The 14,734-nt window shown below is 44.8% G+C and overlaps 1 protein-coding gene across 1 annotated transcript in view; it reads left to right on the plus strand.

The window, feature by feature from the left end:
• IL1R1 (interleukin 1 receptor type 1) overlaps nucleotides 1-14,734 on the plus strand; it is a 69,698-nt gene that overhangs the window by 42,979 nt on the left and 11,985 nt on the right. The window contains exons 2-8 of the mRNA XM_032840321.1: nucleotides 5,505-5,581; nucleotides 7,117-7,208; nucleotides 8,305-8,371; nucleotides 11,148-11,382; nucleotides 11,491-11,680; nucleotides 12,467-12,635; nucleotides 14,565-14,630. Coding sequence (XP_032696212.1) covers nucleotides 8,311-8,371; nucleotides 11,148-11,382; nucleotides 11,491-11,680; nucleotides 12,467-12,635; nucleotides 14,565-14,630 — 721 coding nt within the window. The 5' untranslated portion in view covers nucleotides 5,505-5,581; nucleotides 7,117-7,208; nucleotides 8,305-8,310. The remainder of the gene's footprint in view (nucleotides 1-5,504; nucleotides 5,582-7,116; nucleotides 7,209-8,304; nucleotides 8,372-11,147; nucleotides 11,383-11,490; nucleotides 11,681-12,466; nucleotides 12,636-14,564; nucleotides 14,631-14,734) is intronic.

A 14,734-nucleotide genomic window follows, 5' to 3' on the forward strand; every position in this document is an offset into this window, starting at 1 on the left:
TAATGGAATTCTATACAAGTATACTGTATTCCCGGGGTATACAGTTGTCACAGTTAATGGGATTCTACACTTAAGACTTACTATGTGTTTCCCTGTATGCATATTATATCTTGGTAAAAAAAAAAAAAAAAAAAACAAAAATACAAACAAACCAAGAGGAGTGAAGACAAAGAAAAATTCATATAGAGAATGTCTAGTCCCCCGTGATTACCTGTAACACTCACTTTGAGAAACAGAACTATTGTGGTGGGCTGGTGGGCAGTGCTTGGGGACAAGTCCTGGGAGGCAGGATTCAGGTATGGAACCTTTGGCAAGTGGAATGGGAGCTGTGCAGGAGAGCTAACAGGGTCAGGCAGATCACTCGAGAGGAGACAAGGGCTGGGAGAGCAGAGCCTTTCCCATAGCTGGGTCTGGTTGCTGTGGTCCAGGAGCACAGGTTCATTGTGGAGAAATGCACACTGTGTGAAAATTCAGTCCAACCATCAAGAGGCCCTGGTCTGGCCATTTCTGTCCGTAGCCCTCTGCTGATGGTAATCCTGCCCCTCTGTGCCTTATTCTTCCCTTTTCTGTTAAAACCCACGTGAAACCACATCTGGTGGCTTCATGCCTTGTCATAGCTGAACAACTTGGACAGCCTAGTGACACCTAAAACCTGTGTGACTATTTTCCCTTTATCTCCATATCCCTGTCCATGATAGCCTTTGATGACTAAAAAGCTTTACTTGTCTCATTTGTGTGAGTAAATAAGCCAGATGAATCTGCTGTGAGCCACGCATTTGGATTTTCTGATAGGAAGATGGCCAAAATTTCAGTGTTTCTCAGACCTTCTGGGATGATGAGTGTTTCTATTGCCTCCATCATGGGTGTGGTTTTGTCTACTCATAGTTCTGTAGAACTCTTTCTCTGGGGGAAAATCAGGGATAGCCATGCTGAACGAATGCATAATAGGGTTTTAGGATGTCTGTGTATGGAGGGGTATGTGTCACTCTTCTCTGCATAACAGAAATGGTTCTATTATACTGTGGTGACTCCCAGACTCCTTTGTGTCCACATCCTTGGTCTCCTTCCTTTCTTGAGCGTGGAACCATCCTGGGGGGCCTCCTTGATGTTAGGGTGAGGTTGCTCTGTCTGGTCCCATGGGTGTGACGTTGTGTGGCCCTTATAGTTCCATTTCCCATGACTAGGACCAGGTAGAGATGATTGTTGTCTATGCAGGACAGTGCCTCCCAGATTTTACCAGCAAAGGACTCCTCTTGAGAAATGAAAAGTAGATGCTCAGTCTAGCTCTCTAAAGTGGCTCCCTCAAGGGCCATTTCTTTGATGACTCATACTTTAGCTCTGGGAGATTTTTCTTTCCATTTCGGAATATAGCTGTGTTTTCTCTAATATAAAAACGACTCCGTCCAGAAAATCCTTGAGGCAAACCAGTATCCCAGAAGTTAGATTTGGAGTTTCCTGGCTGTCTGCAGCTTCTTGGGGATTTGCAGGTTCTAGATTAAGAAACAGGGACTTGTGTAAGCCCAGAATTCTAAAGAATTTTCCACAATCACGTGGTTCTGTGGCTTTATGAGTAAGTTCCTTTATACATCTTGTCTTGAAAACTGACATTTTTGGTCTTAACAAAACTGGAGACTGTGTAATTGATGTTTGAGTCCTTATAACAGGTGAAGATCATAATTATAGACTTGATTTTAATACCATGCTCCATTCCCCATATGTGTTCACGATGGTTCTCAGCAGAACATGGAGATTGTAACAATTTGTGAGCTGAAAAACCTGCTTTCGTCTTTGCTTCTTTCAGGGACTGTCCACAGGCCCTTCCCAGTTACAGTCAATTAGTCAGAGCCCAATTCTCTATTTTTCTGTTGTGTCAAATATACATATATACATATGTCGAATAATGTGTGGGATGGGAAGTATTAAACGATGCTGTGTATGTATTTGTCAGGCACTCAGTGTGAAGAGTGAGCTGGTAGGAGGTGGAAATGTGGAAAGTACCAGTAGGATTTCTGTTTAAATTTCAGATGTAGGGCCCTTTAGGTCTCCAGAAGGAGGAAGGGGAGGAGGCTTTTGCTGGTGTCATCTCTCTCTTCTTGGGTTTCTACAGAGGTGTGGCTCCTGCAGAACTACCCTTAGAGCCAAGTAAGAGTGGTCCCATGCAGGCCCCATACTTTGGAGGGTCCTGCACTGCTTCTCAGCTAGCCTCGGGCCTCAGCATGGCCAGGAGTCTGTGGGGCTAAAAGAATGTGCCTCCTTGGAGCCTGTGCACACCAGCATGGCCATAATCCAGGCACCTGGGACCCGGGAGATTCCTTGTCCAAACAGTCTGGGCAAAGCACACACACAGGTCTCTCCCCCTGTGGACTCCACAGCCACCATGCCTCCCTGGTCTGCTGAGTGGCCCGAGCTGTATGGGTGGGGGGAGGGTAGATTTGGATGTGAGGACTGGGATGTCTATCTCTATGCACTCTCAGGGCACCTCATGATATGTGACTGAGCTGGGGGGCCATCTAGGGAGTCCAGCTGGGAGGCTGACGTGGACAGGAAGAGCACAAGCCACGTGGGGGACTCGTCTGTGCAGATGCTGTGTGGGACAGCGCAGCCTGCTTCCAGAACCTTGTGCCCGCCGCCCCCCTCCCAGAGGTGGACCCACAGGGGGCATGTGTCTTCATGAGGTCTGGGGTGTGTCTGATGCGTGCCACCTCTGTCCTGTGCCTGGCTTCTGGCCTGGCAGGCAAGACACACAATGTGGGGGAATTCCTCAGGAATAAGAAGGAAATTCCTCAAGGTTGTGGGAAAATTCTTTAGGAGTAAGAAGGCGTTAATAGAGGAAGTCACCCCTTCCCTCTGCACCAGAGCCCCTGGGCCTTGTGGGTTCTGGCGGCTGTCCCTCTATCCCCCAACTGTCACTTTCACTGCATCTGTGCTGGGTATGGAGTTCCTTGCAGACGGACAGAACGGCGCTAGGAGATGAGCGGATCTTCTGTTGGGGGCCTTCTCATCGTTAACCCTTACACCCCATCTCTGCTTCTGTAGTTGAGTGCCTGCTGGAGTCGGCCGTGCTCTGGTCTCATTTCCACTTTTCTCTCTAACAAACAAGAGGCTTCGCACATATCTGCCGTGTGCCACAGAGCCATGGTGTGTACCGGTTTCCAAGTACATTATGATCACAAAGAGTGAGGGGAACTGTACTCCGGAAGTTCACGATGGATCGCTTTTTTGCGTGATGGTCATAGAAAGCTCTGCTTCCTGTTTTCCTACCTGCATGGGAATGGACCAGGCTGCTGGGGGCGGCGGGGTGACCAGCCAGGGCCCCCTGTCATGCTGGGGCCTGGTCCGGTGTCAATACCTCGGTGTGACCCCCCCCACCCCCACCCAGACCCCTGCACTCCTGCTGGAATCAGCTGTGGAGGGGATGGTAGGCAGGGTGGAAAGTTTCATGTGTAATACAGATGTCACTGCCTGTAAGGGTAGGAAAGGAGCTGTGTGTTAATTTATTGGGAGCATTAATCCTTCTCTCTCCCTTCACCCTTTTATTTTATGTGGAAAATTCCTCTGAACAATAAATAACACAATAGAATAGATCTGTGACTTTTTTATTGTCAGTACTTTCTAAAAATATATTTTGAGTTTTATTTGTAAACTGATTTCAAAAATCACAGCAGGTTTTGCCCAGTTGCCTCTGGACAAGGGAGGTTGACTTAGCCAGTATCCCGTCTGGAGGGAATTGTGCCCAGTGGCTGGTCCTGCTCCTTCTGCTCTCCCTCAGCGTCCTCCCTGGCTTCCTGGCTGTGCAGCCTTTGTGTCATCCTGAAGTAGTAATCTTCCCTTTCCAGTGTGGTTCCCAGCCTCATAATGCTTCCCCTAGCATTTCTCTTCTCTGACTCACACTCAGTACCTGTATTCCAACCTTTCTCCCCCTTGATTCGAGGCCAGGTTTTCCTCCCTGTGTAGTCTAAAGGGAAGACGTTGGGTAGATGAATCTTTCTCTCCCTCCCTCCCTTCCTCGCTTCCTTCCTGAGCTCTTACCACAATGCAAGATGAGTAGGATGGGGCCCTCTTCATAGGAGTATGGGAGAGGGAGACAGTCTTCTCTGTACCTTTCTCTCCTAGCCCAGGTAGGGAAGGGCAGCCACCAGGGGAGCCCTGGGTCCCAGAGCCAGAGGTCTGAGGCACCAGGTGCCCTGGGTCAGGTGGAACCTATGCGACTTGGTGTTCCTGGCTGTGGAGGAGGGGGGCGTCTACTGGGGCCCCTGAGAGAAGCCTCACATCAGAATCGGCTCAGAGCTGGTGGAAGTCACAGAAGAAGCAGGCGGACTGGGAAGGTTAGAACCAAGTGACAGGCCTGGGGAGCCCTGTGGAGACACCACGGAGGGAGAATGGCAGCTGGCAAGGAGCAGAAGCCATGAACCAATAGCAGAGGATGGGGAGAAGAGACAGTGACTATAAAAGTTCTTTTAGAGACTTTCGGGGCAAAGAGGAAGAAGGGAAGTGAAGTGGTTTGGGGGACTTGGGAAGTCAAGTCTGCAAGAGGTTTCCTGGACTTTCCAAATCAATTCATTCCTCTTGCCCATCCTTCTCCCCGTCCTCACCCTGTTCATTTCTCTGACACTCTCCCTACGGGTCCCCCCATGCTGTGCTCATTTCTGGGCCACACTGATGGAGGTGGGGAGGGCACTGTGCTTCGGACAGAGGATGGGAAGGTCAGGGAGCCTTTGATTTTGTGTTTCAATTGATGTGGATAAGCCTCTGTGCCTCTGACCCCTTTATGTGATGCTGTGTACCTTCCTGTAAACCTAACATGAATGTCAGGTGCTGCTTAGTCCATTTAATCTAAGCGGAGTGTTTGGTGTTGCATTAGTCAGGCTGTTTTATGGATTGGACATGAAAAGGCCTTATGCTTCAGCCTGACCAGTGTTGCAAAGGCCTGAGGAAATCAGTCAGACCTGAAGCAAATACCAGACTCTGAAATATCCCAGGTAAACCGTAAAAACCGGGATGGTGGTGGATGGTGGAATGCCTATAGGGCACATCACAGTTCAGCTTTTCGGGAAGTGCTTTCAGATTCTGTCATTGGGAATGCAGGTGTATCGATAAGCTTGCTAGAAGGAAGCCTGAGGATGCACAGTGTGCCTGCCCTTAAAAAGGGCCTGTTCATGTTCTCCCTGGCATCTGGTTCATTCTCCGAGCTCTGTTCTCCCAGGGCATAAAGTGGTGAGGTGCCCACAGGTGGTACCACCCTTCTGCCTCCCTGGGCCAGCTAAGTGCCAGGTTTCATGCAGTTATTCCAAGAGAGGTGGTGGTTGTTCCTCACCCCCCGCCCCTCAATTTTCTGAAATCGTTGTCTCAGAGGACTGTGGAGCGTGGTGCCCTTTAAAAATGCTGACTCATTTTTGTCAGTTTGTTTTGGTTGGTCTTGGATGCTTCTCAAGGTCTGGGTAGAGGTCGGTGCCTAGAAGCTCCCTCACTGCAGCTCACACTGGTGTGCGTGCTTCCTTCCCCAGGTAGAGTCGCCCCTCGAGGATGCTGACTCCGTGCTGAGAAGCGGGACCACTTCACACAAGGAAGAGCAGTCTCCAAGGTAACGGTTGCTTCCCCCACCAGGGGGCCTGCGGGCCGATTCCCGTAGACGGCTGGAGTCTCCAGCCTCAGCTTCAGGTGATCCCGGCGTGTCTCTCAAGGTGCACAGAACTTTGTGTTTGTCTGCCCAGGATCCTCTGGGACAACTCTGTGGTTTTATCTGAGTTCTGAAGGGGTCTGTGACCCCACCGAGGGCCACTGCTCACCCACTTTCCGGGGTCACTTACCGATCGATCGCTAAGGTTATGACCGGTGTGCTGATGGTTCCCAGCGCACTGTGTGCTGTCCGGTTCCAGCACATTCCGGGCCCTGTGTCCATGTCACTCAGCTTTCAGCTGACACTCGGAGTCTCCGTTTCTGTTGGAGGCGACACTGCTGGCTAGCCCCAGTAGACCCAGACCCAGTGGTGCTGTGAGCGACATCCTTTGGGCCTCTCTTTGGGCTGTCTGTGCGTTCTGGAACCTGTCCCTCTTACCTGGCCCAGCCCTCACTGGTCCCCACCTGAATGAATCAGGGCTGGTGCATCCCAGACCCGCTCCGTCACCCCTCCTTTCGCAGACCTCTGAGTAGTTCTCAGATCCACCCCCTTTCTATCTGTCCTTCACTGCTGGCTGGCTCAGGCCACATCCGCTCTCATGTGGACACCCCCTCATGGCTGCCTGCTCTCTCCACCTACCCTCTTGTCTCCGGTTTATATTCCACACAGGTGCCAAGATCTCTGTGAAATCTGATTGTACACCACCCTGTAGCATAACACCTTTAAGTGAGTCTCTTTTTTGCCACCTGCGACTTGCAGCCCCAACTCCAAGCTGTCCTTGGGCTCTGTGTTCTGGGCACTGTCAGCCTCCCCAGCTTTGCTTCTTGGCTTCCCACCTTTGGTTTATGCTCCAGAAGTAGATGTGCTCCCCACCACCTCCTGAGGTTCAGGTAACCCCTTCCAGGAGCCCTCCTCCAGGCTGAGTCAGGGCCCTGGGCTTTGCTGTCCCCAGAGACACCTCTGCATCATTGGATAACTCTGTGGCCCTGCCTGCTTTCCCCGATGGCTGATGAGCTCCTTGAGCCAGACCCTGGTCGTTATTCCTGTGTGTTCCCAGGGCCATGTGTAGCTGCAGGTGTGCAGTAGATATCCAGCATACAGTTGCTGAATTCAGCAGTGACCGAATGAAGGGATGAATGGATAACTGGAAACACTTCACCAAAGCTTGTACTTGTCATCAGCACGGGGGTAGTTATGATAGCTTACATTTGAGGGTGACCATTTGCCCAATGGTTCAGTGCCCCTCACATGTGACAACCATTTTGCCTTCAGCAGCTGTCAACCACAAATACTGCTCATGTCATCCCTGTCTCGTCAAATGGGGAATGGAAGCTTTGACCAGAGGACAGAGGGATGTGGGAAGAAGGGGGTGTGTGGGACACAACTGTGATCACATGGGGCTTATGCCTAAATGGCCATCTTGAAGAGTGGCTTGCTTTATTTTTTTATTTCATTAATTATTATTATTATTATTATTGTTTGTTTGTTTCTGGCTCTAGCACTCTGCCTTCAAATAGCACAACACAGATGCTGTTGGGAGACTTCCTCACTTGGCCAGCCTTTCAACTATTGGCAGTGCAAGTCTAGTCAGGTTTGGCATCATCCTTGAAATTTCTGTGTTGTGTGGGGGGCCTAGTGGGGTTTGTGGTAATTTTTGTCAGGAGCGTGGTTCGTTTAGTCTCGGGTGCATCTTTACATCCCTCACTTTCACGGTCCGTCCTTGGACATATGACTCTTAACCCCATCTCATGGCCCAGAGCTGACCCCCTTGCCCTAAGGTTCTGGGGACTGATAGGGATTCAGAAAGTCCCCTGTTGAGAGGAAGGGGCTGCTCTCTCCCCTGGTTTTTCTCAGAACACTTCTGGGGCAGGCGAAGCAAAACCTGGACCCAGGGAGTTTGGCTTCCGTGTTCCACCATTGGAGTGGGAATGGCTCAGTGATGATCTGACTGCCCCCTCACTGGTGCATATGAGGGAACTGAGGCCCAGGGAGCCATTGTGTCTAACACCACACAGCCCTGCGGTGGCAGGCCATTAGCCTTGGACTTGTATGAATCAGCATTTTCCCACAATTAATTCAGAATTACATCTTGAGATATAATCTGTATAAAACTCACCCCGGCACCTTCCGCTTCTTCTCCCATACTTAGTAATCAAACAGGTCCGATCTTGTAATTGCCTGAACTAACCGCTGGCACTGTTCACTTAGTTTCCTGGTATCTTTACATTGTTTCAGATAACTAACACCAGCAGTTGATTGGCCTGGAACCGGCCACTGGGAAATATTTTAACCCTTTATTTTCTGCTTCTCTATCATGGAGCCTTAAAACACACACTCACACAGTTACAGAAAGAGCTAATAAGCCGGGTTGCTAGACTTCTTACTTTAATAATCTAAATATAGTTTAGAAGTAAATATAATAATGCAGTTAATCTGAGCGAACTCAGGGGAAGGCCGGTTTATGTGAATAAAATGTCAGAATTACAGGATATTTAAGGAATGCAGTCCTCCTGCTGTGAGGTAAGTCCAGAAGCAAGATCACATTGAGTCAGGGAGACTAATAACCCATCATCATGACTTGAGGATGAGGGTGGAAGCAGGTGGGAGTTAGTTTATATGGTTTTAGAGATTTTTCTGGAATAGTAACATTTTAATTATTGTTTCACATCCATTCCTCTCTTTTTCAGGAGAATATGAAACTGTTACTCAGGTTTGTTTGTTTTACAGCTGTACTGATTTCATCTCTGGAAGCTGGTAAGTTAAGCATTTCCTCATTTTCTTGTCTGCTGGGAAGCCCTATTATTTAGGATACATGAAGTATCTTCCCTGACAGAGTCAGTTTTTTCTCCTCACCTGTTTCTGTTGAATCCCAGAACAGAGAGCCTCCTAATCACAGAACTGTACTATACATTCTTTCACTCGTGGTTTGGAAAATTGAGGCACAGTGAGGCTAAGAGCCCAAGCTCACATAGCCGTGTCAGAGCAGCAGCTAAGATCCAGGCCTCCAACGTCAAGGCCAGGCCTTCTTCAACTTGGTTGCCGATTGAGGAGTGTGATGGGAGATCCTGGCTTTCATTCAGAAGAGGTGTTAAGTGCAGCCATTAGGAACCCACAGCTGAGAACCATCCAGAGACATCTGGATGTCTCCATCCAGTTTCTTTGTTTTCGTTTTTAGCTTTTTTGTTTATTTATTTATTTTTTTTAGTCTGGCTTTTTTCTGTCAGCATAATTATTTTGAGATCTGTTCATATTGTATAAATGGATAGATATTATTTTATTACATGGTAGTTGTCTATTATATGGGTATTATCACCATTCATTTATCCACTTACATTTGATGGACATTTCAGCTATTTCTGGTTCTTGACTATTCAGAGTAAAGGTGCTATGAAAGTTAGCACTCAGGTCTTTGAGTGGACATATATTTTCATTCCTTTTAGGTCAATACCTGAGAGGGGGATGGCTGGGTCATATGGTAGGCTTATGCGAAACTTTTTAAGGACCTACTAAAGTGTCTTCCAAGCAGTTGTACTATTTTATATGGTCACCAGCAGTAAATGAAATTTCCACATCTCACCAACACCTGATATTGTCCACCTTTTTGATTTTAATACCTAAAGGAGTAATAGCTGTTTGTAATTTTAATTTCCATTTCTTGCTAATGACAATGAACTTCTTTTCATGTGCTTTTTTGCCATCCATATATTATAATTCACTTTCTCTCCTTTGTCTGGTTTATGCTAATAGCTTGTCTTTTTTAAAATAACTGCTCTCAGGCTTATGGTATCCATCTTTAACTTACTGCTGTCTACTTTCAAGTGATACTATACTATTTCACATATACTATAGAAAACTTAGAACAACACACATCTACTTCTCCCTTCTTGAGCTTTGTCAGATTGTTCCTATGTTTTATTTCTTTATATGTTATAAATATCACAATGCTTTTTAAATTTTTACTTTAAACATTCAATTAGTTTAAAGGAGATTTAATAATGCTATGGCTTGAGGTTCAGTAATCTTTTTTTTCTGTAGTGTCAAATCTGCCATTAATCATATCCTGTGTATTTTTTAAGTCAACTTTATAGTTTCCATCACTAGAAATTCAAGTTTTAAAAAAATATTTTTTATGTCTCAACATGTTTGATCTAGTATCTTGAAGAAATGGAACACAGTGGCAATAACTATTTTAATCTATTAATTCTGTGATCTGTATCATTTCTGGGTCAGTTTTGATTGATTTCTTTCATCTTTTTTTTTTTTTTGAAAGATTTTATTTATTTATTTGAGAGAGAGAGAGAGCATGAGCACAAGTGAGGGGAGGGATGGAGAGAGAGGGAGAAGCAGACTCCTTGCTGAGCAGGGAGATGGATGCTGGGCTGGATCCCAGGACCCTGAGATCATGACCTGAGCCAAAGGCAGACACTTAACTGACTGAATCACCCAGGTGCCCTGATGATTTTCTTCTCATCATTGATTGTGTTGTCCCACTTCTTTGTACACCTCATAATTTTTGATTGAATGCTAGACACTACAGATTTTACCATTTTGGGTGCTGGGTGTTTTCGTATTACTAAAAATGTTCTGGAACCGTTCTGCTACAGGGTTGTTACTTGGAAATAGTTGATCTTTTCAGGTTTTGCTTTTAAGCTTTATTAGTCAAGATCAGAAAAAGTCTTATCTTAGGCCTAATTTGCTCCATCTACAGGGTCCAAACCCTCTGGGTTCTCTACCTGATGTTCCATGAGCCATGAGGTTTTCCATTCCAGCTGCTGAGAACAGCAGTATGTGGTCCAGTGGGTACTCACTCCAATCCTTTTGGCAATCTTCACTCGGACCTTGGGTAGTTCCTTATGTGCTTATACTACTTGGTACTCAACTGAAACCTTGAGGGAGACTGTACAGATCTCCAAAACCCTCTCTCTGTCTATGTATCTATACAGCTCTAATCCCTTTCCTGCTCTGTCCTCCAAACTCATGGTTTACCAGATTTCCAGCTCTGTCTTCTCCATTCAGACAGAACCTTGGCCTTGTTTGTGTTTCCTCCTTGCAATGTCATGACCTAGAATCTTTCTCTAGGCAGTAACTTGGGAAAATTGTAGGGCTCACCTACTATGTTTTCCATCTTGCTGGCATTTCTGTCCTTTGTTCCTCGATGTTCCATGTCTTGAATATTTCATATACTTGGTCCATTTTTTCAGTTGTTCAGGTGATAAGGCAAATCTAGTCCATTTTGTACTGAAGCAGATCTCTCTCCTGCTCTATTAGCACCAATCTTTAGATGAATAAAGAGGGGATAAGAGAGGTTAGATAACTTTCCCAAGGGCACATGGATAGTAAGTGGCATGACTGGCTTTGGATATAAATCTTTCAGTCTTCCAAGATCATGCCTTTCATTATAAAGCTGTTACAACTCCTATATAATATGAATTGATGCATTTTGTAATTGATGCGTTTGAATGTCAATCTTGCATGAAGAAACATGGACGAATTTCTCACAGACGTTGCTTTCTCTTTTTCCCTTCTCAAGACCTGTGTGAGGTACGGACAGAACGAGTGATCTTAGTTTCATCTGCATGTGAAATTGGTGTTCGTTCCTGTTTTCTTAACCCAAATGAAAAGAAAGGCCCTATAATTTGGTATAAAAATGACAGCAAGACACCTATATCTATGGATGTAGGTGCCAGGATTCATCAGCACAAAGATGAACTTTGGTTTGTTCCCGCCATGGTGGAGGATTCGGGATATTACTTTTGCACCGTGAGGTAAGAAAGGAATCGATATGTTGCAAACATGTGTTCTGTGTGCCTGCAATAGGTAAGGACAGAAACGTCTGTAATTGTGCTGAATTCACCTGTTTTGATTGATTTTAGGAATGCAACTTACTGCCTCAAAATTAAAACAACCATTAAGTTTGTACAGCATGAACCTAACTTGTGTTACAACACAGAAGCTATCTTTACGCAGAGACTACCTGTTGCAGCAGATGGACAACTTGTGTGTCCCTATATGGACTTTTTTAAAGATGAAAATAATAAGTTACCAAAAATACAGTGGCAGAAGGTAATTTTCTATTCAATGTGGTGTTTTACTTTTCCAGCAAATAGAAGAGTTTTCTGACCTAGACAATAGGGTGAATGTGCAGAGTACTTTTTCATTTGACGTATTGGCTGCTTTTGCATGGTGAAACTTAATAGGAAATTTTTTTTTTTAATTGTAAGACTGCATACATTTAATAAGTCTTACTTTCTGTTAATTTTATTTAAAACTGGATTGGGTAGCATTCCACTTCGTGTTTTGATACCTTTGATCTACCTAGTTTGTTGGAATTTACATGGGGGGATCGTCTTGTTAGACGTTAAGAAATACAAAATAATTAATATCAACGCAGAAAGGAAGTACAGCATTACTAAGAAACTATGGCATTAGCATTCTGCCCTCAAACATGTTTTCCTTGCAAAGTAAATTTGTCTTCACTTGTCTTCAATGTGCAAGGCTCACAGGCATAAAGATTTAATATCCTGGAAATGTGATTGGGATTATTGAAAAAAAATACTATATTAAAACTTGTACACAAGAAACATAGTCATATATGTTCATATATGTGCTCAGCTTGCAGTTCATGTGTTTGGTGTAAAACAAGTTTATGATGATGATTATTATAAATTTTCCTGAGGTTTTCAATTCATATATGTATGAATATATATAAATATGTACATATACATACATACACACACACACCACATGCATAAAATATTTGCCAATATGGAAAAATGGAGTTTCTTTTGCTGGTAGGCTGGGGAAAATCATTAATTGGTTTTAATACTTCCTTCCTCTCCATCTTTCTAGGATTGCAAACCTCTGCTTCTTGACAATATACACTTTAGTGGAGTGAAAGATAGACTCATTATAGCAAATGTGACTGCAGCTCATAATGGGAAATATACTTGTGGAATATTCTACATGTACTTGGGAAAGCAATATCGTGTTACCCGGGTTATAGAACTGAAGACTATAGGTGAGTCATAGCTCCAATCCTAGGAGTTTGAATCTGGGAAGGCCCAGAAACCATGGTTCTAATGGTACCTTCATTGTTCAGGGAGAAACTAAACCCAAGAGAAGCTTGATAACTTGCCAAAGGTTGCATGGCTTTAGCTTTTTTGTTGCTAATACTGTGTACACGTTTTGCATTCCTGCTTCAGATGCAGGGCTAATTAGACAGACGGTAAGAGCTGTGTTTTCCAACTGAAGTAAGAGGCTTGTTCTTTGCCATGGCTGAAGATGGTTCTTCCAGAGAGCTCTGGGGTTCCTCGTGACTAGAGTATGAGGAAGGGCAGTCCTGAGTGCTTTTGCTTGGGGAGTCTGAGTGTCTAGCAGTAAGGAACATCTACTTGATCTTGATGGGGTGGATGCTAATGGGCTTTGGAATGTGTTGCATTCCTAGAGTGTACTGTACCTCTTGTTAGTTTCTTGTTAGCTCAGTTATTTTCCCTCTCTAAGCCTGTTTCCTCCTCTGTAAGATGATACAACCTTCCAAGGTTGTTAGGGGAGATTAGTGACCAAGTATGCTCAGTCTGTGATCATGTGCCTGGTGCAAAACAGAGGAGAAATAAATAGGCATTGATAATTATTCTTGTAAATATTCCCGAGGCTTTCAGTTCTCTATTAACTGTGTTTTACCTTAAAAGCGATTTTATAAGAAAATGCATTCCTACAAATAACCTGGGGATGGGCAGAATGCTCAGCCTTTCTGTAAATAGATTTTGTAAACTTTCAGTAATGAGTTCCTCTAACCATGACTTTAAAAGTTAAAGGCACCTTATTAGTGGTTATGCTGGGACAACCGGCATAAATGAGTACTGTCTCGGGTAGACCCTAAACACAATCACCCTACATAGAGCTAAGTTTTCTCAATTCTCTAATAACTTATATATTTCAAACATTAATTTTATTGAATCAAAATGAATTCCTTGCCTAGTTCCTACAAGCATTAGTGAATTATAATTTTCAACGCTCCTTACATTACAACCATCTTAGCAGCCTCTCTGTGGCTGTGGGGTAGCTCTGGTTTGTCTTTCTTGACATACAGAAACCAGACCAGCAGACAGAATTTTAGAGAGAACTAGGGAATTTTTTTAATAGGTTAAATATATTTTAAATACTCTCTGTCTTTTCTGATCCCTTTTATAGAAATAATATACTTCAGAGAAGAGGTCATATTTTGTTTTCAAAGAACAGACTCAGAAATATCAATTGAGCATCTACTATATACCAGGCACTGTTCTAGGTATACATTAGGGAACAGAAGAGACAAGATCCTGCCTTAATGGAGGTTATTATTATTATTATTATTATTATTATTTTTTTTACTGTGGTGGAATACTGGGCATTTCAGTTCATAGTTTCTCAGGCTTGGCCACAGATGGACCTTCGAAGTCAATCTTCTTGGAAATAAAACACAGAGGAATTTCTGGAGCTCCTTGATACTCTTCTGCCCTTTTAAATAAATTCTGCCAAATCGCCTGGCATTGCACTCTTGGGTCATGACTACAGTTACTAAAGAGAAGCAGGTCTAGTGCGGGGTGGTCTCTCCGGTTCACGCATCATCCACGGAAGTCCCTCTCCACAGCTACTTGCTGTTCCTGACTTGCTTCGCGAGAGGCACTTGTCTAGAGTCCCTGTGATGTGTGTGTTTGTAGCACCAAACTCAACGGGTTGCGCAGGGCCCAGGCTTACCAGCAGGCATTGTGCTTAGCCGTGACATCCGCATTGGCCTCTTTCCTTCATCTCTTGTCTTCTGTCTCCTGCCATCTACGCTTTGGGCACGCGGGGGCATATCTGGCCCGCCGCCACGTGGTATGTCTTCGCACATTTTGCTAACTGTTGTCATCAGTTGAGATTCTGATCTGTAAGAGACGAAGAAGCCCTGTGGATGTTTGTCTTTCAGAAGAATACAAGCCTCTGAGGCCTGTGATTGTGAGTCCAGCTAACGAGACGGTGGAAGTAGGGCTGGGTAAGTGGGTTCCAATCACCCTATGCTGAAATCATTATTTTGAACTCAAGATTAAGATAAACTCTACCTTTGCTACACGTCACCAAAACCGTTTACTGAGTAGA

This window comes from Lontra canadensis, unplaced genomic scaffold (genome assembly GCF_010015895.1).
Source record: "Lontra canadensis isolate GAN:19392208 unplaced genomic scaffold, GSC_riverotter_1.0 scaffold112, whole genome shotgun sequence".
In the NCBI taxonomy this organism is placed as follows: domain Eukaryota; kingdom Metazoa; phylum Chordata; class Mammalia; order Carnivora; family Mustelidae; genus Lontra; species Lontra canadensis.